This window comes from Poecilia latipinna, unplaced genomic scaffold, assembly GCF_001443285.1.
Source record: "Poecilia latipinna isolate Pla-1442-1.1 unplaced genomic scaffold, P_latipinna-1.0 Scaffold874, whole genome shotgun sequence".
Lineage (NCBI taxonomy): Eukaryota > Metazoa > Chordata > Actinopteri > Cyprinodontiformes > Poeciliidae > Poecilia > Poecilia latipinna.
The window spans coordinates 460,389-488,343 of NW_015113490.1; the positions used below are offsets into that span (position 1 = coordinate 460,389).

Consider the following 27,955-nt stretch of genomic DNA (forward strand, 5'->3'; position numbering starts at 1 on the left):
ATATATATATATATATGCATTGTTTAACTTAGCATTTTGTTGTCCTGCCAGTAGTAGCATGTGCTTTATGACTGTCCACTTCACTTTGTATACTGAATCTCAAAAAAATTGGGGAAAGCAATGTTTTGAGGTTATAGTGAGTGGGGCTACAATAGTCTAACAGAATTGTTATATGTTTACGTACTTATACATTTTTTTTTTTTTTTTTTACAAACCAAACACTTTATTATGAAAACGTCCATATCTTATTCGTTTTAGTAACATCCGTGTAATTTTGTGACAGTCCCTAAACACAGCTATGGTTGACGAGCTGTTTGCGTTACGCTGGTTATTTCTGACCAAGAGGAAACAAACACTTCTCTTTCTTAGCTTCCTGTCATTGTTGGTAAAATAAATAAATACATAAAAATTATAACAGAGCGACAATGTCGCGTTTTGTAACAACTCAGTATAATGAGACCTGGCGTTGGGTGTTAGCTCAAATTTATGTCTACAGCAGTTTTAAAGAGTGTTACGTATATGACGTTGTGCAAACCGTGTCCAGATTTGTGAAGAGGACCGGACCGCTCAGATAAGCGCTCTGACACTCTGCAAACGCTCAGGGAACAGTTGTCCTACTGTTTTGGTCCATGGAAATCTCATCGATCCTTTGTGTTCGTCTGTCCTTAAAGCAACGATATTTTCTCCTGCTTTGCATCGGTGCTCTGGCAATAGTTGCTTATCAAATTACGAGGTAAGGAAGGCTCCCTAAAGTTCGCATTTGAAGGTATGCATTGTTGCAGAACCCCGCCCACTGCATGGAGTCCGTCCATGTGCGCTGGGTGTAAATTATTTTTCTGCTTCTACAATCTACAGATTACAAAATGCAACCTACTATGTCCACATTGAAATTAATGCAAATTTATAAAATTTGATTGTTATCAGAATACTTAAAAACTCCTTAGCAACATCCAGTGAATTATATTTTATCTCATGATAAAATGTGACTAAAATTCAAGTTTTAATCTTAAAATATTGTAAAAGAAGGAAATTAAGTTGTACAATATGCCAACACAGTCTCATTCTGCACATTCTAATGAACATCTGTGACAACCTTCACATGTTTTGATTTATTTATTTATTTTAGTATGTTTGTTTTCCCTCAGTGATAAAGTGTGGCTGAACATCATTAAGTTCTGTACTGGTAACTTGTTTTAAATTACCATAACATGATGAAATCATCTGAAAACTCCAATACTGTTTTGGTAGCAAAACCTTTGTGACTCAAACACGAAAATATTCCACTGTATCCGTAAATTTGTCTAATAGCCAACAGCAAAACCACATGGAAAATGTTGCATAACAGATCTGCTGAACAAGACTGCAAATTGTGATCTGTAAACTTCAACAGTGTCTTGTTATTGCAGACAGTATCCGTGACCGTTTACTGCTGTGCTTATTTTGCCATAAAATCTCATTGAAAATCTGGCTACTAAATAAAATGTGGTAACACTTTATTTGAAGGGGGGGGGGGCGAATAAGACTGTCATGACACTGTCATAAACATGACATAACATCTGTCATGAACATGAATAAGCCTTTATGAATATTTATGACTGTTGTCATAAAGTGTCATTCCGTAAATTATGACACTTTTAATACAAAGTTGACATTATTCAAAATGTCTTTGTTATGACAACTTGACATTAACCAAGGAATCATTATTGATATAAATTTGTTATAAAAGTATTACCGATTGCACTTTAAAAATTAGGTAACTTTATGTTATTAAAGGTAAAGTTTAAACAGAGATCGGCTTAGTTGTCTGTGAACTTTGTTATGTTTCAGTTCCTTATCTGTTAGTGTTCAATTTCAAAGGTGAGTTATATTTCACCAAGTTACACCTGATCTCCCACTTCAACAGAAAGAGATCCAGTTGGCTTCTTTGCATACGGCTCATGTCGCAGCAAAAAGATAAAACAAATCTGTTTGTTATACAGTAATACAGCGATACTGTGTTTTTTTTGTTTTGTTTTTTTTTTCTTTTAGTGAGGTTTATTTCATTGAGGGAATCACTATGTTAATTTGTAGTTGCTTTTATGAAGAAGGAACCTACATCTAAATTAGTCTTAGTGGTTTATAAATAGAGTTTAATATAATTGTTATATGTTTTTATTATTATTATTATTATTATTATTATTATTAAATTCAATTAAACCTTATTGTCCACTAAGTTCAGTGGATTTTGGTGCTGGTCTTTTCTGGAAGTAGGGACCCAAATAAAATATCTTTTTAGGGCTCCATAAAATCTTGGACCACCTCTGGTTGCATGTGATACAATCGCATGCAAAAAACAAAAAGTGTATTGCAAGAATATGTCAAAATTGTCTATTTATTTGGTGGATACTGATTCCCTAGGTAAACTGTTCACCTGCAGACCTTATATGACCACATGGGAGTGGCCTTTCCTTAATGATTAATAGATAAAACCTATAATAAAACCCACAACATTTTGTCTTAGTGATACAGTGTAGGAGATATTGCAGCAGGTGAACCTAAATTATCAGAGTGGCAAGAAAAATAACGTAATATTTCTTTTTTTTTTATAATTTTAAATTTGTTTGTCTTATGTCATATTATTTCTCTCCTCAGAGACCATCCACAAAGAGCAAGAATGAAGCGCGTAGAAGGACTGAGAGCCAACTCGTCACAGTTCAGCTTGGAGAAGCAACCCTTCCGCATCCTGGGAGGCTCTGTCCATTACTTCCGTGTCCCCAGGACCTACTGGGAGGACCGACTGCTGAAGATGAAAGCCTGCGGCATCAACACTCTTACAACGTGAGCGCCCTGTGCAACTCAGCCATGACTGAGAACATGTCGGAGCACAAAGGTCAAGAGAGCGGGAGGGCAGATAAAATGCGGCACTGTTTTAATCTGAACATGAAAGCTAACCGATCAAGCTCAGGAGTCATACTCATGTAAAGAGCTGTAATACAAAGTGCAGTGCAACATTATAATTGACTATAAACAAAAATGCTTAAAACACACACACACAAAAAAAAAAGAAAAAAGAAAAAAGAAAAACATTTTTTTTTGTGTCTTCTCAGCTATGTACCATGGAACCTGCATGAACCAGAGCGAGGGGTGTTTGACTTTGAGGATGATCTGGATTTAGAGTAAGGACTTGCTGAAGAAAAAATGCTCAACTAGAGGTTTGACACAAGTATCGCTAATGTCCAGCAGGGGGCGCCATTGCACTGGAAAAAAAAAGTCTGGCTGTCTATTGCATTGATTGATAACTACTAAGAAAACATTTACCCCTAATAAGCACTTTGCATTTGAGTCAATGATTGTGTGTCTCCTGATTGTGAGGTCAATGATCAATGAAATGTGTTGATTGTTGCCGAAGATTTAATAGAAACAAATGTCAGAGTTTTATTTCATTGGAAAATTAGGGGGTGGGGAGATATTTTAGAAATGATTTGCTGCTGGAGATGAGCTTCTTCATAATTTGAGAACAATTATTCTTTTCCACATTTTATTGACTGTTGACAGCATTGCAAATATGAAGATGTATAGCCCCTCCCAACTAAAATATTTTTCTAAATTGTGCATCTCTTCTTAGAGCCTACCTTCGCATTGCAGCCAGCTTGGGCCTCTGGGTGATTTTGCGCCCTGGGCCATACATCTGCGCTGAATGGGATTTTGGTGGACTGCCTAGGTAAAAAAAACACAAAAACTACAATAAATCAATTTATATATCGCGTGACCGATTAATCTAAAGTTGCTTCTGAACGTCTAAAATTTGACGGGAAATGTACTTTCCATTCAGGTGATCAGATTCTCAGATGTGTCTTCACTGCAGGGTAAAAAAAAAAAAAAACGCCAATAGAATTTCAAGTGTGCATTTTAGGAGTTGTGTTTCTATTTGAGAATATTTTTCTCAGTGACCCACTTTACAGGGAACCATATACCCACATACCTACTTTTGAATATACGGAGTACAGAAGATGCACACCATTTCAGTGAAGCACTTCCATTACTCTGCTGAAAGCCACTGATGACTTTTAGCGAGATACCGGATCACGCAATAATTAAATCTGGCAGGCCTTATCCCTTAAAGGATGAATTCATTTATTTCTGTAATCAAAATACGCTCAGACCAATAATTGGGTAATTGTTGGCTGAACAAGACTGAAGGAATGTATTTTGGAGTGCTCTCGCCTGTGGGAATGTTAGGTTGAGAGTCCGCTTAGCTGATGAGCATTATTATGAGGTGTTTGAAAGGACATGCAGCAGAGCATGACCTCATATCAAGGTTACCACATTTTATTTTATTTTTTTTTCAGCTTGAAACCCAAAGAAAGTTCATGCATGTCAAGAACTTATTTGACATGGTTTGTTTTTGCAGTTGGCTGCTAAGAGATCAAAATATGAAGCTCAGAACGACCTACTCAGGATTCACAGATGCAGTCAACTCCTTTTTTGATGAACTCATAAAGAAAGTTACTCCATATCAGGTACTCTTTTTTTATTTAATTTATTCATGTATTTTTCAATACTTGGATTCTGGTGCCAATTGCTGAGAGGCAGAGCACGCACTGGACATGCTGGCAGTCCACCAGAGACTATGTGTTACTTATATAATAATTTAAAAAAAACGTATTTAACTGTCGACCAATACCTTTCTCATCACTTCAAATATGTGTTATCATGTAGTTGAACTGTTGCTGCCCCTCCCTCCGCCCCTCAACCCTGTAAGGTCAAGCAGACAGTGGATGGATAAATGGGATGATTTATGAAACCATGTTCAGATTTCTCAAAATGACAGATGACTTTCACATTTACATATATCTTGTAGTGTCTTTCAGATATACAGCATAAATATGCATGTCAGAAAAAAACATTGTTTTGTTAATAAGCAGGAAGTGGATGCTTTTTTCAAAAGTGTGTAAATAACCCAAAGCAAAGATTATAAACCAAAGCTGAGAGGTGAAACCGAACGTCCACTTGCTCACTTGCGTGCACAGGCCAGTGTGAGCTTTGCAGGACATCTAGTGGTTTCAAGAAGTTAAAAAAAGTAACAATTTTATATAACAATTGCTTCTGATGTGCTGGGATTTGCAGTCATAGTAACCTTGATTCTCATAGCATCACAAGGTGGTCGATATTAAAAGAAAAACAACCTGCGAAGTTGTTTTCTGTCTAACTGAAGGTAGTGCTCGTGTAACATCGCCTTTCACACTAACTGGAACCCCTGAAACCATGTGTAAAAAAGCTTTAAAATTGTTTTATTGCTTTGCGTATTTTTGAAAAGCCAACTTTTAGTTTATTCTCTGAGCAAAACATACTAAGTTAAGAAATAATGAATTTCTTTTTTTTTTTTGACTAAGCCCGGAGTCATGGATTGAGGCAGATTATGTATGATGTACTGCTTCTGTGTTGATTGGCTGTTCAAAGACCAAATGTTGAACTGTTCTCAGTTTTCTTACAGGAGAATAACTAGTATTATTCAAAATGTCTTGACCACGACATCAGGCACTTTAACAAAGTCTTTTTATCTCTAAAATAATTCCAAGACTTCTTCAGTTCATACTGCAGCCTCAATAGCCTCATTTTAACTGTATATTTCCTCAAGATTTGATCTAAAAACTACATGAAATATATATTTTTGTTTACTGCTATGCCACCTTTATGCCACATTCAAAGAACTGACATATAGGCAAGAATATATTTAATATTCTCATCAATATGCCTGAGATCTTCAGATGGAACAACTCGCACAGTTCACAATGTCCTTTCAGTGGAAAAAATATGCACTTTTACTTTGTGCAGATCACTTCCCCTTTCTTGGGACCACAAGTTATGCATTTCCTTCTGCTATATCTTAGCAGGAACTATTTGTTTTAGAATTCTGTCAGTTTTCAGTTCCCGTTTTCTGCTCTCCTTACCGTCATTAATAAAATGCCTTTTTTTTTTTTCTGTCTTAAGAGGAGAACATCTTCAAAGTCAAGTTGAGACTTTCCCCCTGAGTTGCTATTTCAAACATGCCCTTTATGTTTTCCTGCAATCGGAAAGTAGGATGTCGACTTCACAGAACGCACAGACAGCAGGTCAGGAAAGTATGCAGAGGAAATTACAGTGTTTTGTTTGCTTCATCTGCGAATGGCCGACGTGGCTCTGTGCCCATCCGTCAACATCTAAATGAAAAACAAGATTCAGGCCAACAAAAAAGAATAGAAAGCAATGCATTCTTTTTTTTCTGTAATGAGTACTGTGGAGGTGGGAAGGTAAATATATGTAATACTGACAGACATTTGTTTCTTGTTTGAACCCCTGAAGAATATCTGTAAACACATATCAGGGCCATGTGTGCACGTGTGAACATGGCTTAAACAAACTCTTTCAGTGGCTAATTAGATTGTTTCTCCTTTTCCTTTGTTCAGTGTTACTTGAGAAAAGCAAAAAAAAAAAAAAAAGAAAGAAAGAAACTTGGATTCACATATAACCGTGTTTAACCATATCAGGGGTAAGATCGGTCCAAGAGCAGGCGCCAAATCCTCTAATGTGTTTCGTTTATATTTGGCAAATTCATATGCAGTACTCCCAGGGTGGCCCGATCATAGCAGTTCAAGTCGAGAACGAATACGGCTCCTACGCTAAAGACGACAAGTACATGCTTTTTATAAAGGAGGTGAGAAACACTGTTAAAATAAACCAGATTTGTTTTAATTGTTCAAACTTTGTTGAGGAAACGGATCCAGTTTTGTTTGGCTGTCTCTTTAATCCTTCCTCTGTTTAGGCATTATTGTCCAGAGGCATCACAGAGCTGCTGCTGACCTCTGACAACAAGGACGGGCTGAAGCTCGGAGGAGTGAAAGGAGGTATTGTCAGATGGGCTAACGGACCAACGGTCTCTCTCTCTCTCTCTCTCTCTCTCTCTCTCTTACACATAGACGTACACGATGTTAGTGTGTGGTTTGTTTTCTTGCACGGTGGCAAGAGGTTTGATCCAAGGGCAGCACAGTGTCATGCAGCAGCAGTTCAGAACCAATTTGTCGACAAAGGATTCTGTGTTGCACCAGAAAGTTGCTCTTTTTGCATCCCACTGGCAGGAAAGCTCAGTTAAAAGAAACACAAGCTTTAAACGCAGTTGTTCTTCTTTCACACACTTACAGTTTTCATATGTACGCATTAGCGACAGGCATAAAGGTTTTATTTGTAGTTATTTGTGTGTCCTTATGCATTGTCATCATATATAGACATTTGTTGTCAAAAGGGACTGGATCAGTTCATTCCCCTTGCCACCAATACACACCAAACTATTATCATTTCAACGCAAACCTGCCTCCATTTTACACTTCTTTACAAACAAACAAAACATTTACTGTTACTTATGTGCTTACCTGTTGTTTTCCTTTTGTAAACTAGCATTTTGGTGACTCATAGAGTTAAGTAATTATAAACAATGTATCTACTGATGTAGGATTGTGATAGCTAATTTTATGAAATCGCTATCCGCCGAGCTTCTTTACAGTACCTACTCACTCTAAGTGATCGGTTGTGGAGCAGATACCACATTCTGTGAGGTGAACACCAATGTTTGCAATGAACAAAACAGCAAAAGTGGAAAATGGGGTGAAAGGCTTGGGACAGTAAAACTGCTCTTAAATCAGCAGTGTTGTTGGCCAAAGCTGCTTTCAAAATCACCACATTATTGCTGTAAAGGGGTGGAGCATATGTATTTTCCACATTCTTCTTAAACAGAATACAAAAAAAGCTATGTTAAGTCTTAAGCTGGGAACTATATACCGGCCATTCCCCCAAGTGTATGGCAAATATTATCATTTGAAAGCAAGTCAGATGAACTGCCTTTGGAGAAATAACTCTTCCCCCCTGGGTTGAAAAAAAAAAAGAGGAAATATCTTCCTGGGTACTTTATAGTGACCTTCCTCTTATGGAAATGTAATCAAGTAATTTGAGCATTTTATTATAAAGCTGCTCTAAGTTTTTAAATTAAACAGTTGTTCAGTTGTAATATAAAGACAATAGCCAGTTTATGAATCTCCTAATAGTTCTGGTTTTTGTTGTTTTTCCTCTGAAGCACTGGAAACCATCAATTTCCAGAGACTGGACATAAACGAGGTCAAGTATCTGAATGAAATTCAAGTAAGTCCTCTTGGTGCAAACTGAAACTCAGCATTTAGGAACATTAACATCAACATTAACTCTGGCAGATTTTGGAATTTATTTGTTTCAGTGAAATCAAAGACCAAACCATTATATAATATGATGACGGGTTTTATCACAGACAAAGGAAAATCTCACAGAGTATGACTGCTTCTTTTTTATTTCTATTTGAATTTTTTTCTATTTTAGTATTGCTGGTGTGCTTTTGAAATAAGTATTTAGAAATTCTGATTAATTCCTAAACATGTCTCCATTGCAAAGCAATAATTTCAGGTGCTGTTTCCTTGGTTTAAAAGAAACGTTGGAAACACGAAAGAATACATTGAGGCAATTTGTTTAAAGGTTGTACCAGAGCATCCAGTGCATTCTCTTGCGCAGAAAGAGAAAGGTCACGTTTCCTTGTTCACGTTGGTGCTCTACCAACCTTTGCCATTTTTCTTGGCTCTAATCCGTTTTATTTGCTCTAGCCTCAGAAACCTAAGATGGTTATGGAGTTCTGGTCTGGCTGGTTCGATCTCTGGGGAGGCCTTCATCATGTGTTCCCTGCTGAGGGTAAGCCTTATTTTAGCTTCACTGAAATAATTAACACATGAGATGGGAAGTGGGTTTCTTTTTCTGTTGAGAGACACTCAGAGCTGCTAACAGGGGCATTCACACAAGAGAAAGGCAAGTTTTTGGGAGATGGATTCTTTGTTAAGAGTGGAGCTGTTCTTCTCTGTGCAGAGGGTCGATAATTCCAGCTAATTTGAGATAGGGAAAGACAGGTGTGCTCCAAGCCAGTGCTAAAGGTAAAGTTAAAAGAGCCTGTTTTCGGGTTAGACAGAGTCTCTGTGCCTCAGGAGAAACAGAGACTTCAGACAAGTCTTTTGCAGTGTGAATAAAATAATTTGTTTGCCGAGGAACGGCTTCGGGAAGAACACAATCAGTGTGTGTAGGGTTGCATAAGATGAATTATCTGTCTCTTGTTAGAAACCACATGCAGTCCACAAAATTCTCTCACAAGGTAAATTTAGCCTTGTTTTTCAAAGTCCCAATAGTTTTAATATGTAATTATTTAGAAAAGTAGACTTTTTTTTTCAACTGTCTACTAATTTGTTATGATCAATACCCATTTGCTTTGTATGGATAACATAATTTATTTATTTATTTTCCCAATTTGAAGAGTAACTAAGAGGAATAAACATCAATGGCATGTCATGTTTATTATACCATAGAAAAACAGACAGTTTTGGATTACTAATTCAACTTTTCCCCCTACTGAATACATGTGCTCAAATTAAAGGTGCCCGGAAATAGCACACACACCTCTGCAGGGCTGTCGCATACAGGATCTTTTGCATCAAACTGGCATCAAACAGCAGCACACAGAAAGCCCCCTTGCTGTGTTTACTGACAGCGTCAGCTTCTAGGCAGGAAAATAGCATTTGAGCAAACAAAGAAATCCGAAATGTAAATTCACACACAGAGAACAGACCGCAAGTCTAAGCCTGCTAGTCGTCAAAAAGGCCCCAAACAGGCAAGGACTTAGACAAATAACACCCATGGGGGAAATGGATTTTTGTTGAGGACAATCGGTAAAGAATTGAGCTGGTGTTAGTATCTGTAACCAACGTTAGTTAATGATTGTTAATGGTGAGCTCACTAATCCACCTTTTATGTCCTGTCTGAAGCTCAGCCTTGTTCCCTGTTACATTATCCTCCTGCAGAAAAGGAGAGCCACACATGAGAGTGTTTTTTTATTTATTTATTTTTTTATTTTTTTTAAAGGGTGAGATTTATGCAGGTGTGAAAAAGTAGGTCAGAAAAACTGAAGACTGTAGGATATTGTGTGTAGGTTATTTTCAGCAGAACTGCTCATCTGCTGATTCTGCTTATGCATGTATTTGTGTCTCATTTTATAAATTGTTGCATGGTGATAAAATGAGGCACATTGTAAAATGAGACATATAATGTGTCTCATTATAAAGACAAGTTATAGCTCATGTTTTCATCAAATGTTGGTATTCCTATTTCTTGTTTAAAGCAACTAAAGCATCCTATTTAAAATGTGCTTTTTGGGGAAAAAATGCATTTTGTTGAACATAATCCCTTTTGACATTTGCAAAATCACTTAATTGTGTAGAATAAATGTTATTTCAGTAATTTATACATTAGATCTGAAGTTGATCAAAGGGTCTAGGAACTACAAGTTAGTTCTGCCACAGGTATATAAGATCTTAAAATGTTAAGATCTTATGTACGCACAACTAAAAATAGATATGATTTGTCCCTTTGTGGCACAATGATAATAAAAATGGTGCCAAATTTTAAAGCAGTTTTTTTGTTTGTTTCATTATTTTTAGTAAATATATTATTGCAGGAGTGTGTTGTGTTATTTGCTCGAATGATTTACAGCTCACAGTTAAATGGTGTATCAAGCAATCCTTTAGAAATGATTTGGTACAAGCGCTGAACTAAAGATGAGATAGATACTTCGTCATCTTAAAAGGCCTTTATAACAGCTTGATGAAGCTAACTGCATCACTGTAGGATTTTATTTTTGTCATTACCAGCAGCCATGCACATCTTACACAAGATATGCTAAAATCTGCGGGCCATATGTCTTGCCTGCTTTGTTTTAGCATTGAGAAGGAGCAGAAAATGGAGCTTCACCCCTGCAGAAAATGTCACAGAAAAAAAAAAAAGTCTAGTGTTTTCAGGGGGGATTCGTATCCTTGACAGTTCAGTGCCCTACAGACTGCCACACATCCAGCAGCTGGAACCACCAAGGAGTTAACGGACTCACAATGGACACAATATTCACTGAGGCTATTATGCTTCCTTGACCAAACTAGCTTTACAAAACGGGTTAATTGTATCTAACACACAAAATTATTCTCAGATATTGAGATTTCACCCAATCAGTATTGCCTGATTCGAGCTCATGTAGGAATGTGCTGTTATAGGGCTACGTCACGATTAGGCAAATAAGCTGTTGCTGGCCAAGCCTTCTCAATTCAGTGTTTACATTAGCACCTCAGACATGAGGAAACTGCGACAAGCAGATGCACAGTGGTACAACCGTACGTAGAAGAAGTGGAACCTCCTGAACAACCGTCAAGCCACAACCACTGGAGGGTTAAACGCTGCAGATCTGGTGTACATTTATTATGCTATTAATTCAAATTCTGAGGATTTTGCTTTGCTTTGGGCAGCACAATAATTCGGCACAAGCTGAGGTTTTTTTGTTTGTTTTTTTTTTTCACACAAATGCAACTTTTTTTTAAAAAATGTATATGTGAGGTTCAAAGAGAAGCACTTCTCTCAACATGTGATGTCTTGAGTGTTTTCACAAACACCGCACCTTCTCAATGTAGGCCATCACTTCCAGTTTATTACAATTGTGGCAGTACATGCAGAGAGGCACTAACAGAGGCTCCTGTCCAGCGTTAGCTTTCTTTGGTAAAATCGCAGGGATGTTACGAGCAAACATAAAATGAAGCCACGCAGCTCTGTTCGCTGTGACTGGGAGAAAATGCATGCTCTGTACTGTTGTAATGAAGAAAATTTTAACGTTTCTCTATTTTCTCTTTCTCTGGTAGACATGATCTCGGTGGTCAAAGAAGTCCTGAAGCTGAACATGTCGATCAACATGTACATGTTTCATGGAGGGACCAATTTTGGCTTCATGAATGGTGCATTTGCTGTTGGGCTGCCAGCACCTGAACCCATGGTGACAAGCTATGGTATGACTGGAATAATTAACAATAAACTTTTCTGAGCGTTTCAAGTAAAATATGAACTTTGTTGGGCTGAGCTTTTTTTCCACACTCTAAGCCAGATGGCTCAGAACATTCTGAGGTTACTACATGTTTGTTCGATTTGATCACAGCTGCGCTGGGTAAAGCTGCGTTTTTAACAGACCTAATTAGATTCTTATTTAAAGAATTCTTTATACTGGAAAAAGGATCCTCGGCATGCTTTTAGATGAACAATTTCTGCTCTTGATCTCCTACTTTGTCTCTCATTTTAAAGACACAAACAGACTGTTTTAGCTTCCTAAGCTGATGTGTGATACACAAATCATTCTCATCTTTTCTTTTTACGTACCCAAGAATAATGTTATTTTCTTGATTTAAATGGTTTGTTTTAATACATAAAGTTGTTGCTGAACTGGAGAGGTGTTTTTTTGACCTTTTGTGTGAACCTGCACATGTTGATGGTGCTGTTGCATCTGAATTTCCCCACTGTGGGACAATAAAGACAATTTCTATTCTAATCTGAAGACATAAAAGTAAGTGTAATGCCCTCTTCTTAGAGTGCATAACACTGCAATTACTTCTTTTCTCATTCAGGAGAGTCAACAACCTCACTTCTGACCTCCAGAGGTCTTTCCACTTGTGCTACTACTCCCTGAATGCCTTTTACCTTTTTGCCTCCGAAAGGCTCCATTTTCTGTCCAGATAAACCCAGAATGTGTTTCGGGCTGCTGCCGCTGCCTCAAGATGTTTGATAGGGGAGCGCAGAGAAAGCATCTGCCACGGTAAGAGGCATCCGTGCCTCTCTCCGGCTCCCAAACCTGCTGTTCTGATAGCGTATTATCTTTCAGATTACGATGCTCCATTATCCGAGGCCGGGGATTACACCACCAAGTATCATCTTCTGAGGAATTTATTCAGCAGCTACCACAGTGAGTGTTGCATGCTGTTGCTGAGACGGGCCTGGCGTCTTCTTTCTCTTCTGTCTTCTCCTTCCCTTTCATCTCCCCACTTAAGTTAATTCTTCTTGTAGAACCTGTTCTCTGTTGGCTCAAACAGGATAAAATTGCACATGATTACAAGGAGGTATTGGATTCAAGGGTTTGTGTGCTTTTCCTCGTGTGTGAGCTCTCTGCCTTAATCAGGGACCCTCGGCGTGACTGGCAATCATGAAAACAACATACATGTCTTGGATTCTGCTCGCTGTTTGTGCAGTTTTTCCCCTGTTTGTACAACACGCCGTTTGTGATCGGGGGCAGAAGTCTCAAGTGTTTTGTGGCCAGGGCTGGCTTTTTGGAAGCCTGGGAATGAATCCAACATAACAAAGTAATAATTTGCCTGCTGCTGTGGTGATTGAAAACGGTTTGAAAGGCTGCCTGAGCGTGATGCATCCTTATGCTTTGAAGTCTGTTGAACAATAAGCATTGGCCTGAATATGACAGTGAGTTTGAGAATCCTCTGTGTTCTGCCCCACCACCACAAAGACCTGACCTAATTCTTTAATTGGATCATCTACATGTTTTATCATTGTTTGCCTGTCAAATTATGTACATTATGTCAGTTACTGTTGTGTATGCAAGCCTATCCCTGTAACTCTGGAAAAGCACTGGAGTTTCCATTGGATGCACTGGTCAAATGAGACCAATACTGAATTTCTCGTCTACATGCAAAATAATTGTTTTTGGCAGAAAACTAATACTGCACACAATTTATGACACAATTTTTACTGTCATATATAGTCGAAACAGCATTTTTTTTTTGTTTTTTTTGCTGTGAAGATGGATGAACATAAATAATCCTGGAAGAAAAGCTGCAAATCACTCAAGATATGAGCTTCACCTTCCACCAGGACAATAGCCACAAGATTAGAGCCAGAGACTCACGTCAAAGCTGCGTTACAATGGCCTTGACCTAAATCTAATTGAGAATTTCGGGCAAGGCTTGAAAATTGCTGTTCATAGACACACTCCATTCAATCTGACTCAATTTGAGCTTTTTGGAAAAGAATAATGGGCAGCATTTTCAATCTTATCACACTCTCAGAGCTGGTAGACGTAACCCCAAAAACCTGCAGATGTAATTGCAGTGAGAGGAGGTTGTACAAATAATTTAATCATGGGGTAGAAGGCACACAGTTGCCTGAAATTTCAGATTTTTATTTTTAAAAGATCTTGGAAACCAAGTATAGATTTTCTTCGAAAAGTACTGCTCTACTTTCTGTTGGTTGATCACTTTAAATTCTGCTAAGATATATTGAAGCTGGTGACAGCAAGCAGACAAAATATGAAGCCCTTAGGTTCCATGAACATTTTCGCAATGCTGTGCATGGTATGGAATATTACACCAGTACATTATACAGTTCTAGTTTACTAGTGCTGTCCTGGTTCTATCAGTCTGAGTAAGAAAGGAATTTATTTGAACCTTTCTTACACTAAAACCAATTCGTTCATTATATTTTATTTGGATTTTATATGATAGATCAACTTGGAAAAAAAACAATGCATGTTTTGTTTTTTTTTTTTATTACTAACAAAACAAACTTAAGTTTGTGGTATCCATTTGTATTCAGCCCACCTTACCATGAGACCCCTAAATAAAGTTCTGTGTAATCTATTACCTTCAGATGTCATGTAATGAATAGAAACCAGTGTAAATAGAGCTACTGTGTAATAACACATAATACAAACAAAAGCCATTGCATAATAATTATTCCTCCAATCAGTCTGGTGATAATATTTTATGATGAAGCGTTGCTTTTTTTTTTTTTTTTTTCCCAAAAAGGGAAATTGTCGGTATGATTCTGTCTGTGGCACAGTTTCATCTTTTCATTCTTGTTGTGGTGAATTTGACAGAATGTAAGAAGGGTAAATGTTACACAGTTCTCAGACTTACGAGTGTCGAACCCAGGAAGAGTTGTTTAAAGGAAGAGTCGGCCATCATTCTCAAAGTTTCCCCTAAGTGAGCCTCCTTCTACCACTCGATGAAAGGGCAATGCTGTCAGGCCGTCTCCAGTGCTGGTATACCTGTGAGATTTAACAGCTTTAAAAGCAATTGATGATCCTGGATAGATGCTGTTAGCGGTTGTTGAGAGACCGTTTCAGAAACTGGTAAACAAATTGGCAAAAATGCTCCCCCACAGAGACTTAAAAGAAGTTTTCTGATGTTGCTTTTTCATGTTTGATACTGAGTCACACATATGAAGGAAAACATAAAAATTTCTTTCTATGAATGCATTACTGGACAGACTGAGTTACTTTGATTCTCATGTAAGAGTTTGATTTTTTTTTTTTCCTTTTTCTTCCCAAGACTTTTAACTCTTTGAAGCTTTTCCAGAATGATGTCTCATCTCTTGACACATAAATGAAAGCGAAGTTGCCTTTATCCCCCTTTTCCTTCCTTCCAGACCAACCACTTCCTGAACTACCCCCCACTCAAGAAAGGAGAGCCTATCAGTCTGTTGTCGTCCAGCAGCATCTCTCTCTTTGGGACAGTCTCCATTCAACCGAAAAGGTGAGAAATGCACATTCAGAAGAACCTAAAAATAAGAATACCATCAACTTATAAAGGAATAACTTACCATGGTTCGGAGAAAAGCTAAAAGGTTGCTTTTTAATAAACACAAGTCTACCAGCTGAGAAGGCAATCGAGGAAAGTTAATTCTGTGTCTGGTGAACAGTTTCTGTTGTTTTGTTTCAATATGTTGCAAAATGACCCACTTACAAAACATTTTCTGCTTTTGCAAACAGTCGGCTAGAGCTTTTTTTTTTTTTTTTTTAATGTCCAGGCATTTCAAATATTTGATGTTGCTATGCACCTAAAGGTGTATTTTCACTGTAGAAAACTTGTCAGGGACCAAGCTGCATTTTTGGGATAGCTTTTTGTGAATCAGTCAAAACCAGTAGAAATCTACCTAAAGAACATTGCCGCTCTAGATAGAGAGCTTTTTGTACTAAAGGTAAAGCTTTGAAAATGCCCTACAGCTGGTTGAACAGTGCCAGCAATTTCTGCAATTATCTTTCAAATGACCATTCTCTGCAAGTCATATTTTATACTAACTATAAATGCCAATAGGAATTTTATAAACTTAGTGCTGAAAATTGCATTTTTTTTTTTTTTTTAGTGTTTGCATTCAAATACATTGGCAAAATCTGCCAACCTTAGTGGAAATATTTAATTTAAGGAAGCAGGTTGTGTCCCTGGTCCAAATCAAATGTCTCTATTGTCTCCTCACCATGTCATTAATTTCTACTGCAGCCTGCTAATGATCTAATTATTTGATTCAGGTGTGCTGAAGCAGAGACACATCCATAAGGGAACTGCAGTTTGACACTTGTGTTTTAGCTGGTTAAGCGTAAAACATTTTCAGTGTTTATGTTCTCAATGCAGAATAAATCATTCACCTGTTCACGATTGTTGGTGATTCGCCAGCCTTTAGTCTGAATGGAACAGAAGTCTGTGTGATTAATATTCCTATGAGACACAACTTCCTGTTCTAATCATAAAAGATCTGTGAATCATTTAGACTTCCTGTGAGTTAGAAGTGATTTAATTTAGTTTAGAGCTTAATTGCTCTGAAACTGTCACAAATTACATTCTTAAATTGTAGATTGTAATCCTAATGAGAGCAGTGTTGTTGTTTTTTTTTTTCTTATTGTCGGAGATCAGACTTAAAACTGAATCAACCTAAACATTTCCACAGTTTCCAACTCTACAGTGGAGATGCACATAAACACAACAGCCTGGTACAGGGGTGTGCAGTCATTACAATCCTAAGAACCGACATAGGATTGTAAAAGTCCAGCAAAATAAGACTTGTTTAGAGCTTCACTGCTGCATGACCTTTTCAAACAAAGAAAACATCATTTTTGATAAATATCAACTTCAGTGGGTGCGTTTCCTTAAGTGGGATGTTGAAATTTATGAAAAATAATTTAAAAGGCACATAATTTCCAAATTAATGACAAAAGTAATAGAGTTAAAAAATATATTATTTTTAGTGTCATTCTGTTGTGGAAAATCAATTTATCACATGCAAAAACAACAGGTAAAACCAGCACTTGTTATATTTCAATCTGGAGAGACTCAAACGAAGAAAGAAGGCTAAAAAGATTTTAATGACAAAATGAACATGAAAATAAAAAGTCCTTTGGCGTTCAGGCCCCGGCCGGGGACATCGAGCTGGACTTCGATGAGCTCGATGAACATTCCTGATGCAGCATAGGAATGTAGACCCCCCGGGGCCGGTCGGAGGAAGATGAGGCCTGAGAGCCAGGAGCAGAAGGTGGAGATGGGGTGGAGGTGGGTTGATCGCAGCTGGTGAGCAGAGGAGGCTATGGGTGAAGGTCCTTTTGAACTGAAGCCCAAACGATGATTGGCTGGAGCGAGGCTTGGTCCGCGCCGATAGTTCCAGGTTGCAGAGAGGCGGGTGCTGATTGATGAGGCAGGGGCGACTAGAGTCTTTCCGACTGAACTTCAGTCAAGACTCCATTTCTATTAAAAACATTTAAGCCAGAGTCATTAAGAGCCATTTTGGAAGGTCCAAAGAACCACTTACAGCTCTGGAGCCACAGACGGCAGACCCCTGCTGGTCTTGTAAATAAAAAGGTTTCAAGGAGTTAAGTTCTGTGGTGCTTTTCCTCATACTAATCCTTCATTTTTTGCTAGAACCAGTTGGTTTGTTAGTTGCTGAAAAAAAAATCTACTTTAGTTTAATCAGAAAATTCTGATACTGTACTCATACAATGTCATACAATCCACAAAAAGTGTGAGATATTAAATCCCAGAAAATGTCATCATGTCCAAGATGGGCTGTGAGGTTTAATTCACTAAATAAATGTCAAGTTTTATTTACCTATTAAACAACTGGCTGCCTGGTAGATAAGGACATATAGTGCTTTTAGAGCATTGGTGACCCCTAGGTGCCACATTTTGCTGCAGTTAGCTTGTACTTTGCAGATTTCTTTTTATTTTTTTATTTTTATCTCCCTTACATCCTCTTCACTCGGGTGGTAAGATAAGCTCAGGTCTTCCTCCAGAGGACCTAAGTGACCAGTAGAAAACAGAAATGGGCTTGTGAGTCACTATAATACTTGGATTTTTTTTTAATGGTAGTACAGTAACAGCTTCAATGTGAAATTGTGTTTTGGTAATAAAATATAAATTCATTTTTAAATTATTTACACATCGTCAGCAAACATAGATGGTGGAATATTTGTGTTTTTTCTTCTATCTGTACTGACTAAGTCAAACAGATATTTGATTTGTGATCACTTTTGGAATCTGTCTTTCTGATATGGGATCATTTTATTCAGATTATCTTTAAATTTGCTTTTAATACTTATATGAGACAGTCTGACACAAGGGGACCTTCAAAGCCTGACCAAAACATTTCTCATAAGTTATACTGGTAAGGCGGCCTTCATGGGAACCGGTATTATTCCACCATCTGAAGCTTTATGATTGTAAAGTAACCTGCTGTTGAAATAGTCTGATGAAAACCTTGAGTGGCTCCTTGCCAACAAAAAAGATGGAAAACAAAACAATTGGGGGAATATCCCCTTTGAACCTTCCCACTTGTATGTCCACTAGTTTAGGTATTTATATCATGTCCCCTTACAGGCATTTATATTCAAGCCAGGTGTAGCACGTCTGGTGACTCCAACTCCATTAATTATTCAGTCCCCATCGCAATAATTTGCTCCCTATGAGATGCCAATTACTTTGGCAGTGACCAGGCACACACACCCTTGTTTAAAAAGAGTGGTTTCTCTCCAGTTATAGGGTAGGCTGGTGTGAGTCTAATATTTTATCTAGGTGTGTGTTTGGAGGTGTGTGGCGAAGTGTGTGTAGCTGGTAGTGTTTAGATGTGGGGGGCATTAAAGGGACTTAATATTTGAGCAATCACCTTACTATGCCATCTTGCATGCATATATATATATATATATATATATATATATATATATGCAATCCAAGCCACTAATTGCATTAGAAAGAAGTGATTGTCACTGAAATTTGCTTTTTAATCTCGCCTCGTAGTGTGTGGAAATTTGACAAACCTGGCTTATTTGCATTATTCCATATAACGTTGCTGGCATGGCTTGGCTCAGGGTTGACTGGCACATTCCCATTCAGTCTTCCAGTTCCCTCTGAAATAACCCTGCTGCTATAGGAACCCCAGTGTGGTTGGCAGCTGTATGGGTACAAGCAGTACACTGCTCCTTTCTGTGTCTGAGCACATTGCCAAAACAATTGGCACTGCACTATTTTCACTTTACTATATTGTTATTTTTATGATGATGATGATGATTATTGTTATACATGCTAATAAAGAATAATAATGCCACTGCTGTTAAAAAAAATATGTTCTGCATCATTTGTCACATGCTCTACATTTGTCATATTTTTTGACTAAATAAATACCATTGCCAAGTAAATATCAAAAATTGTGATGAAAACTCCCTGCAAGGTATACCTCTGACACTTGAAATTAATTAGCTGGCAAACATCATATTCCAGATAGTCTAATAATCCAATTGATTTTGCAATATTAAGGTACATAGAGTACACTTTGTATGTCTGGTTTTGCAGGTGTGTACAATAACAATTTCCCAGCCCGGCCTCTAGGGGTCGCCAGCAAACAAATGACTAAAGAAATGTGAGACAAAGGAATATAAACTTTTCCGCTGTCAGTTCTTCGTTACGGAAGCGCTTCCGTACTCTTCTTGACACATCTGAAGTTTTTTATGTTTGCAGTCTTTGTACATAAGGCCCCTCCTCTTACTTTGAAGTTTTAGTAAAAGCCATCACTTCAGAGGAAGTCACGCTGCAAAGTGGAAAACGAGAACACGTACTCTGAGAGTGAATTCTGTGTTAATTAGAGCCCAATTTAAGTAGACACTTTAAACCATGTGCAAGTCTATGCAAACAATGATTCCTGCAGCTCATTTTTACTCGTTTGAATTGTCGTTTTATGCACTGTTTGTTTGACTCTATGGTTATGCTTTTGCATACTCTGCAGCCTTTCAAATCTGAGAGGCCAATAAACATGGAGAACCTCCCTGTCAACAACAATAATGGCCAGTCGTACGGCTACACGCTGTATGAGACGGTCATCACCAGCGGAGGAACTCTCAACTCAAAGAACAACATCAGAGACAGAGCACTGGTGAGAACAAGGGATCGAACACATTTTACTCTTGTTTATTAGAGTACTTGTTCAGAGGAAGCTGCAGTGTTACTTAGTGAAGTTCACACCTCTGATTAGCTTGTAGAGTTTCAACCTAATTAAAGCAATGGTTTTATTTTGGAATAATTGCCCTTGTCTGTGTTTTCTGCACATTTTCTATTCATTTGTGATTTAAGCGGTTGGCTGTTTTTTTTTTTATGTAGCTCTTTCTGTCTTTCTAAATATGGATTTTTATTTTTTTGTTGTCCTCATTGTTCCAGGTTTTTGTGGACAAACAATACGTTGGTGTTTTGGACTATAAGGTGCAGGAACTTGTAATACCTGATGGGAAGGTAAAGAGTTTTTGTGTCCTTCTGTATATATTTTAGACCCTGTGTGCTGTTTCAGAGAGATAAAGTTTTAAATATTTAACAACCTGCAGCATGTGAACGCTTCAGGGGATACTGATAGATGTTTTCTGGCAGCAAAGTGCGTGTGTGAAGCCAGCAACAAATCGTCTTCTAAGTATTTATTTAGCCAAAAAAAAAAAAGACAAAATCTGCATTCTTTCTTGGAAAGAACTTGCTTAAAATTTCATAAGAGCTTGGCCGTTTTCTGTATTTTTCTGTTTTTTTTTTTTTTGTAAACTGCTGCAGTTTCCTTGAATGCAGCTCATGTTTTATGTATGTTTATATTGAAGGGAAGCAGAACTCTGGGCTTGCTGGTGGAGAACTGTGGAAGGGTGAATTATGGGACGACTCTGGATGAGCAGCGCAAAGGTACAAAAACATCAAAAAGCTAATGAGTTTAGAGATGCTCAAGTGGAAGCAAGATTTTCAGAAAATCTTGAATATAATCAACTACACGCCATATTTTTATTTTTTTATTTTTGAAGAAACTGAAAATGGCATTGACTCATATTTTCAGGTCTTCTTGGTGATGTTGAGTTAAACTCGAACGTCCTCCGAGGCTTCATTATTCATAGTCTGGATATGAAACCAGGCTTTGTAAACAGGTTTGTGTCTTTAATTACGCTTCTATTGCTCCTTATGTTTTCGCCATCCTCTCATGCATTCCAGCACATTTTATCTCCAATTAGTATGATTAGAGAGGCAACAAAATGGCAAAATTCACAAAATAAAACACAGTCACTTTTTAAACCCTCTTGAGTTATCAACCCCAATGATTTCCTCAGTGATTTCAGCGTTGAGGCAAGACGCATGATTCCCATTTCTGGGTCTAATTTGTATGGCCCCTCTTTTTATTTGTTGCTTAATGGTTTTATAGATCGAGTATAATTCGAGTTCTTATTGTTGTTGTGTGCAAAACTGACAGGCTTGTAATCAATAAGTCACGGGACTGATCCTGTGTTTGCTGTCCTTTAATCTTTGTTGCCCATCATGGCTAATTCATATCTAAGAATAAACAAAAGAGAAACCAGTGCCATTACAAGCCGGCGTTCTCATGCAGAGATGTATCGGCGAGTCTGCTGGCATGCAACGTCTCTCGGCTTCTAGCTCCAGTTGCAATATAGCAGATGATTGTGAGGGGAACTGAAAGTGTCATTAGAGCATTCCTGCCAGCGCTCCATAGGGCCTGTTTCAGAACCGCCTCAGGGACAGAGCTCTGAACAGAGATTTCTCAAAGCCTCTCTGTCAATTATTACTGAACTCCTGCTAGGATTATGCACCTGATACTATTGCACATATTTATTTTATTTGATCTGGTTGTATTTCACTACATTTATGTTGTGTGCAAAATATCTAAAAAGTATATTTAGTATTTTTGTTTTCATATTAAGCGGCAAAATCTTGCTTTATATACTTAATTATACAACTATGACAAAACAAATGCAAGATGGAGTAATAGTAGCTGGATTGAAATAGTTGTGAAGCTAAACTGTTCAACTTGAATCTCTGAGTTTCAATGCAAGATAACCAAGAGATCTGTTGATGCATTATCAAAATCTCTAAGGCGGTGTGCTGGTAGATCATTTTAGAGTAATCCAGGAAACACGTGACCATGTTCTTTACTTAGTTCATATTCTTTATTTACTTTACTTTGTTGTCATGCTGGAATCGGGGGAAATTCTTTTGATTGTTTTCACCTTTGAGCATTCTCACAAGAATATGGAGGGTATCATCTGTGGTGTGAGGAAGTTATTTCCTTGTTTTTTTTGTTTGTCTTCCAAGCCAGAGACAGACCACAGAGAGGGAATCCCTAAAGCAGATGTCTGGTTAATTTAAATCAAGCCAAGTCTATATCTGTTTAGCAACTCAGATTCTTAAAAGCATCTAAATGTGTGTTTTCCACTGTTGTTGAGTATGGAGGTCATTATTAAGTGTACTACACATCTCACAGCAGTCATTACATCTGATGATGTTAATACTTGGAAGGATTAGTGTTGAGATTTTCAGGTGAATTATGCAAGAATAAATTCACCCCAAGGCTCAAGTCTTATTCCCTCATTAATATTTCAGTATTGCAATAACAGAATGCACCCCTCTGCACAGTTTACATGAGAATTGTGTTTCTTTACTGTATGCGTAATACATTCCTGCTTGGATAATAATGACAACAATAACAACATGGATGCTTTCCCCAAAATTGTAAAATTATGTGCTCGGTTTTAAAGCCACTATGAGTCCCCTTTGGTGCAGATGTTTTTCTTTTCTTTCTTTCTTTTTTTTTTGTTATGAATGTGTGCATCTTTGTGTGTGTCAGTACCTTTCTGAAATGTCAAGGCCTGAAGCCTCTTATAATCGAACACTAGAAATTCCTACTTCAGGAAGAGCTGTTGGTTTTCTATTATGACTGCCTTTTGAATTTGCTCGGAGGCGAAGCATAACCTACAGTCTTGTTGAATATGAATACTTTCCCTGAATCCATTTCCAGACTTTCACTTGGCATTCACTGCAGGCCAATAAATATTCTATGACAGACAGAATACCGTGCTGGCTCACAAGCAACCAACCATATTGTGCTAAAGATTGTCATATATTATTTTAGGTAAAAGTGCAAGTGAATGCATCAAAACAATTCATCTGTTTTTCTCCCCTCACAGCCTTCAGACCACAGGCTCCTGGGTGCCTATGCAGCAGCAGCCCTCGTTCCCGGCCTTTTTTCAGGGCAAACTTTACGTGAACAGCTCTCCTAAAGACACCTTCATCAAACTTTCTGTAAGTTGGGGCTTGGAGTCAAAAACATAACTGGTTAAAACCTTCCATGAAAGTCCTGTTAATATATCATCATCGTAACTCAAAAAGGAGCAGTCCTGGGTATAAGTAGCAGTACGACACCTATTCAGTTGAACAATCAAATACACTGTAAGATACATCAACATTAAAAAAAAAAAATTACAGTTAATTTCTGTAACTACACATAATCTAGAGAAATGTGTCTACTTAGAGCTCTACCTCGCTGGATTAATTTATCTACAGATTTTGCTTTACCCTTTTTGGGATTCTGAGTCTTCCCATAAATTGCTCGTGATGTTTTGTTTTTTACCCACTAGATCTCTCGTGGGTTCTAAAATATTTATAGGGTCTCTTTGAATCTTAATATATTCTCAGAAAGAATGGGACTAAGGAGACATAAGACAAACAACACTTTGGACTGTTTATGTTTGCGTTCTGATTTGCAACCTCGTTTCACAGGGATGGACCAAAGGGGTTGTGTTTATAAATGGAAGGAATTTGGGAAGATACTGGTCTATTGGACCGCAACAAACACTTTATGTCCCAGGGCCCTGGCTTCACAAAGGAGACAACCAGGTACTGTGTAATATACACTCGTACACTACAGTATACTGCAGCATATGCAGCATGTTATGAAAAAGGCTATTTTTTTCTTTTCTGTTCTTACACATCTTGCCATGTATGTTGGGAGATCAAACTGTTAACCTTACATGCATCTTAAACATAAAAAAAAAAATAAATAAACATGTAGTCCGATTATGTGTGTGACATATTTACTGCATCAGGAAAGGGTCATCCATTTCTGTTTAGTTTTTTTTTTCTTCATATTTTTATATGTGATTAACTGACACTCCGTGGATTAAAGTTCATCCATGTTGTTGAATGCTTGGCTGAATTAATCAAACGTTAGGTGGTGCTGCCATAAGTTTGAGCCCTTTCATTCATTGAACATGCAGAACGTGGGGAGTCTTTATGTGTGCGGGCCGAACATCTGGATAGTGGAACATGGGATTGAGCAGTGATAAAGTTGGGTCTTTGCTGCACCATTGACCCTACAAAATGGTGTACATTTTGTCTCAGAGTTGTGACACTCATGCCATGGATTTTTTTTTAAAACATATTAAAAAACAAACAAACATGGCAGCCTTTTTTTATGGGTAACGTGTGTATAAAAAAGTATCAGGAATCAAGAAGGTGATGCTGGAGCATCGTGTACTTAAAGTTGCCAATCTTCCTAAGCCACCAAACACACAGCTGATAACAGCCTGACAAGGTTGTGTTTTATAACAGAGTCTACCTTTCATGAAGTGAAAATGACTTGAAGGGTATTTATTATTTTATTAGATTAAGATGTAACACCATCTTGCAAAAGATGTGCACTACTTATCCAGTCTGTATATTTTTACCCAAAACTGGTTCATGACATTTCTGGTGACAGCTTCTCAAGATATTCCTGAAATAACAGCACATTACAGAGGATTTAAGGAGTCAGCTCTTAGTGACATATAAACGAGGTCATGATAAATCAACTCAAAACTTTTTTTTCCATGTATAATTTCACATTTGTCCTATACTATCAAACTGAAAAACAAACATGTTTGTTTGGGGGAGGAATGGAACACAAAAATGCAAATAAGTGGTTGCATAACTGTGCACACATTTTAAGTGATATTTGATTAAACCATCTTTTTGTAGAATTTTTTATTTTTTATTTATTTTGTCAAATGTTCACAGTGATGCTAAAACATAACATTCACCTTGAGCTTTCTTGTATCCACGTTAAGGGTGTAAGCCAAGCTGACTGGCATGCCGCAGCTTGGAGCTACCACCATCATATGTTACTGTGGATTTGATGTTCTGTTCCTAATTTATTGTTTTTACCCAAAACTTCTGGTTTTGGTGTATAAGGACATCTGGACTTGATTAACAATAAATCAGATACAATTGATGACAGTCAGTCGGATCTGATGACAGTCGTATGTCCAGAAGATAAATTGAGGAATTAAATTAAGAGATGTTTCAACAAAGCTCTGCTTTTTTTAGTGTTCAACTCTGGTTGTTGCTACTTTCAAGTGAAAATGCCCCCAAACAAGATTTGTTAGATTATTTTTCAGCTGGATCATTTGTAATATGACACCTTAAAGGTGGATAAAGTTGTGAAATATATAATTAATATGTGAGTTTCTTGTGACCTAAAACATGTCATTTTATCAGTGTTCTGTCTGCAAGCTATTCAGTTGACAAAGATTTAGAAAAAAAAAGCAAATAATCTATTAATCTATGTTTGCATAATTATGGTTTTGATTTCTTGCTAAATACAAACGGCATGTTTACATAAAGAATCCATGCTTAGTATTTTGAAAAGTTTTCATGTTTACCACTATGCACTTTCTCGCAAATTTCTTAGGCCACTTTGTCCATCTTACTTTCCGATTCCTTTTAAGAGTGTGCTTACATTAACACAAAACCACCCACTTTCACTATCCTTTCATGACCTTGGCTGAGCTTCTTTTCCCTGTGCTGTCATAGGTCGTGGTGTTTGAAGAGCAGGAAGCAGATGGTAAACTCCAGTTCATCAGCAGCCCTGACTATGGCATGACTGTTGATGTCCAGTGAGGATAAGAGGAGAGCGTATGCTAAGGAAGCATGAGCAGAGCAGACACGACTGCTGTTGGTTATGTTTACGTGGATCTGGACTGTCTGCCCTGGTCAGCAGCACCAAGGTGTAAAGACTACTTTAAATTGATTTTCCCAGTTTGTCTTACCGGCCATACTCATGGCACGTTGTTATATTTAGTTGATGGGTATCATTCGCTCTTTGTTGAAAAGATAAATCAATAAATCTGGTTTGACCTCTGTTTGTAACCAAGGCCAGCGAAGCTTGTGAGCTATTTATTTTTTCTCCATCCTTTCCTGCCTCATCCTTTGATGATGCTCTGAAAGCCTCTGCAGAGTAATCAAGGTTACAAAATCGCTTTGAGGATCTTCTTTTTTTTTTTTTTTTTTGTAAACCTTACACCATAATGCTCGTTTCTTGAAATATTTTTGCTGCGATTGTTTTTGGGTTAAAAAAAAAAAAAAACCCTTTAGATAGCTGTCTGATTCCGACTACCTTACAGTGCTTTTAAAAAACTATTCACACCCCTGAATAATGAACTTTTATTGTATTTCATTGGGATTTTATTTGATAACATCATCATGTTATCAAATAAACTGCACAGTTGTAAAGTGGAAGAAAATTAATAATACATGTTTTGTTTTTGTTTTTTTGGCCCAATGAATTTGTGAAAAGTATGGCATGTTTTTGTATTCAACAGCTCCGAGTAAATACTTTGTAGAACCTTTTAGCAGTGGCGGCGTTTTCAGGTGATGGATTGAACTGTGCTCTGTGAGATGTCCAAATCTAGGATCAAAGGGATCGTAGCGCATATGGACTCAACAGTTTTACTGGAAAACCTCACATCCTTTTCCTTTCACTTTACAACGTACAACTTTGTATCAGTCTAACACATAAAATCCCAGTAAAATTTGTCAGTTTATGGTTGTAGTATGAGGAAAAGAAAAAGGGAAAACATTCTGAAGTAATTAATATATTTGGAATCCACTCTGTATTACCTGTAGCCCCTTTTATATTATTACTAATTAAACAAATGCAAAAAGTACTTTAGTTAATAGGTAATGAAGTGACAAATACTAGATGACAATTCAAATTTGCTACCTCTGTGTAGTAAAAAAATAAAATAAAATAAAAACTACAGTTCATACAGTTCAATGTGCTTTTTTTGGGGTCAGTAACCTATTTTAAATCTGCAGCCCTAAAGGAATGACTCCTTAGGACAGAAATACATACAGTTTCACATATTCTGGAAACAACACTCTGGGCTACATGAGTTTTTTTTTTTTTCTCAGTTATTTATTTATCTTGATTCAACTAACATTTGTCTGAGAGAGCTGCTGTGGCAAATAAACAACCTTAAGAGTCACATGCATAAAAAAGTGAATGAGAACAGGTGATGTGGAGATGATAAAAAAGACTATGTGTAAAGTGTATTGTGCCTTAGAGGATGTTGGTGTTTGCTGTGGGAAGGCTGGTTAAGTAAACTATTGCTTTATGCAGTGATTGTTTATAAAAAAAAAAAAAGGATCAGATGTGAAGAGATTTTTGTAACATGTTCAAGGCGGAGCCCTTTCAATTGTTCTGCTGCTCTATGACACAACACACAAAATTACATCACATAACCGTATTCAACCAGTCCGACCACATGCTGATCTGTACACTGCAGTATCATTAGTCAGTCTGCACCTTGACAAAAGCAATATCCAGAAAACAAGAACAGTAATTTACTTTCACCCTGAATCTTGGTTCAGGGGGGAACAAGCAACACCTGTTGTCATTATGTTTCTATACAACCCGACATTTTTCCACTTCAGACCACAAGTATTGTTTTGTTTTGGTGCCAAACACTTCAGGTGGATTCTTTCATAAGAAACGTGTTCGAGTGGAACATGATTATCAGCGTCGTGCCACCATCCTGCTAACGATCTACATAATCCATGTATGCTGTGTGAGAGCGTCCTTTTCTAGAGAGATTAAAACAAAAAACAAACAAAAAAAAAACAGTAGCTGCTGTAATGAAATTGCACATCCAAAGTTGAAATAAATATATAAATAAATATATTAAATTTTG

General features: G+C 37.4%; 1 protein-coding gene across 2 annotated transcripts; it reads left to right on the forward strand.

The window, feature by feature from the left end:
• The first annotated feature begins 22 nt into the window (after positions 1-22).
• LOC106957094 (beta-galactosidase-1-like protein 2) lies at positions 23-27,869 on the forward strand. Of its 2 annotated transcripts, none has more exons than XM_015048311.1 (19): positions 23-733; positions 2,632-2,817; positions 3,087-3,155; positions 3,605-3,700; positions 4,391-4,499; positions 6,581-6,673; positions 6,782-6,863; positions 8,084-8,148; positions 8,637-8,721; positions 11,751-11,894; positions 12,758-12,838; positions 15,310-15,416; positions 19,924-20,070; positions 20,352-20,423; positions 20,771-20,849; positions 20,998-21,085; positions 23,135-23,249; positions 23,727-23,843; positions 25,797-27,869. In XM_015048311.1, exons 1-19 carry the CDS (start codon positions 630-632, stop codon positions 25,881-25,883), a joined length of 1,926 nt encoding a protein of 641 aa, XP_014903797.1. In that variant the 5' UTR covers positions 23-629; the 3' UTR covers positions 25,884-27,869. The 2 variants fall into 2 exon arrangements, with proteins under 2 accessions (XP_014903797.1, XP_014903798.1); XM_015048312.1 differs by lacking the exon at positions 23-733 and adding an exon at positions 2,508-2,528.
• The last annotated feature ends 86 nt before the right edge of the window (positions 27,870-27,955 follow it).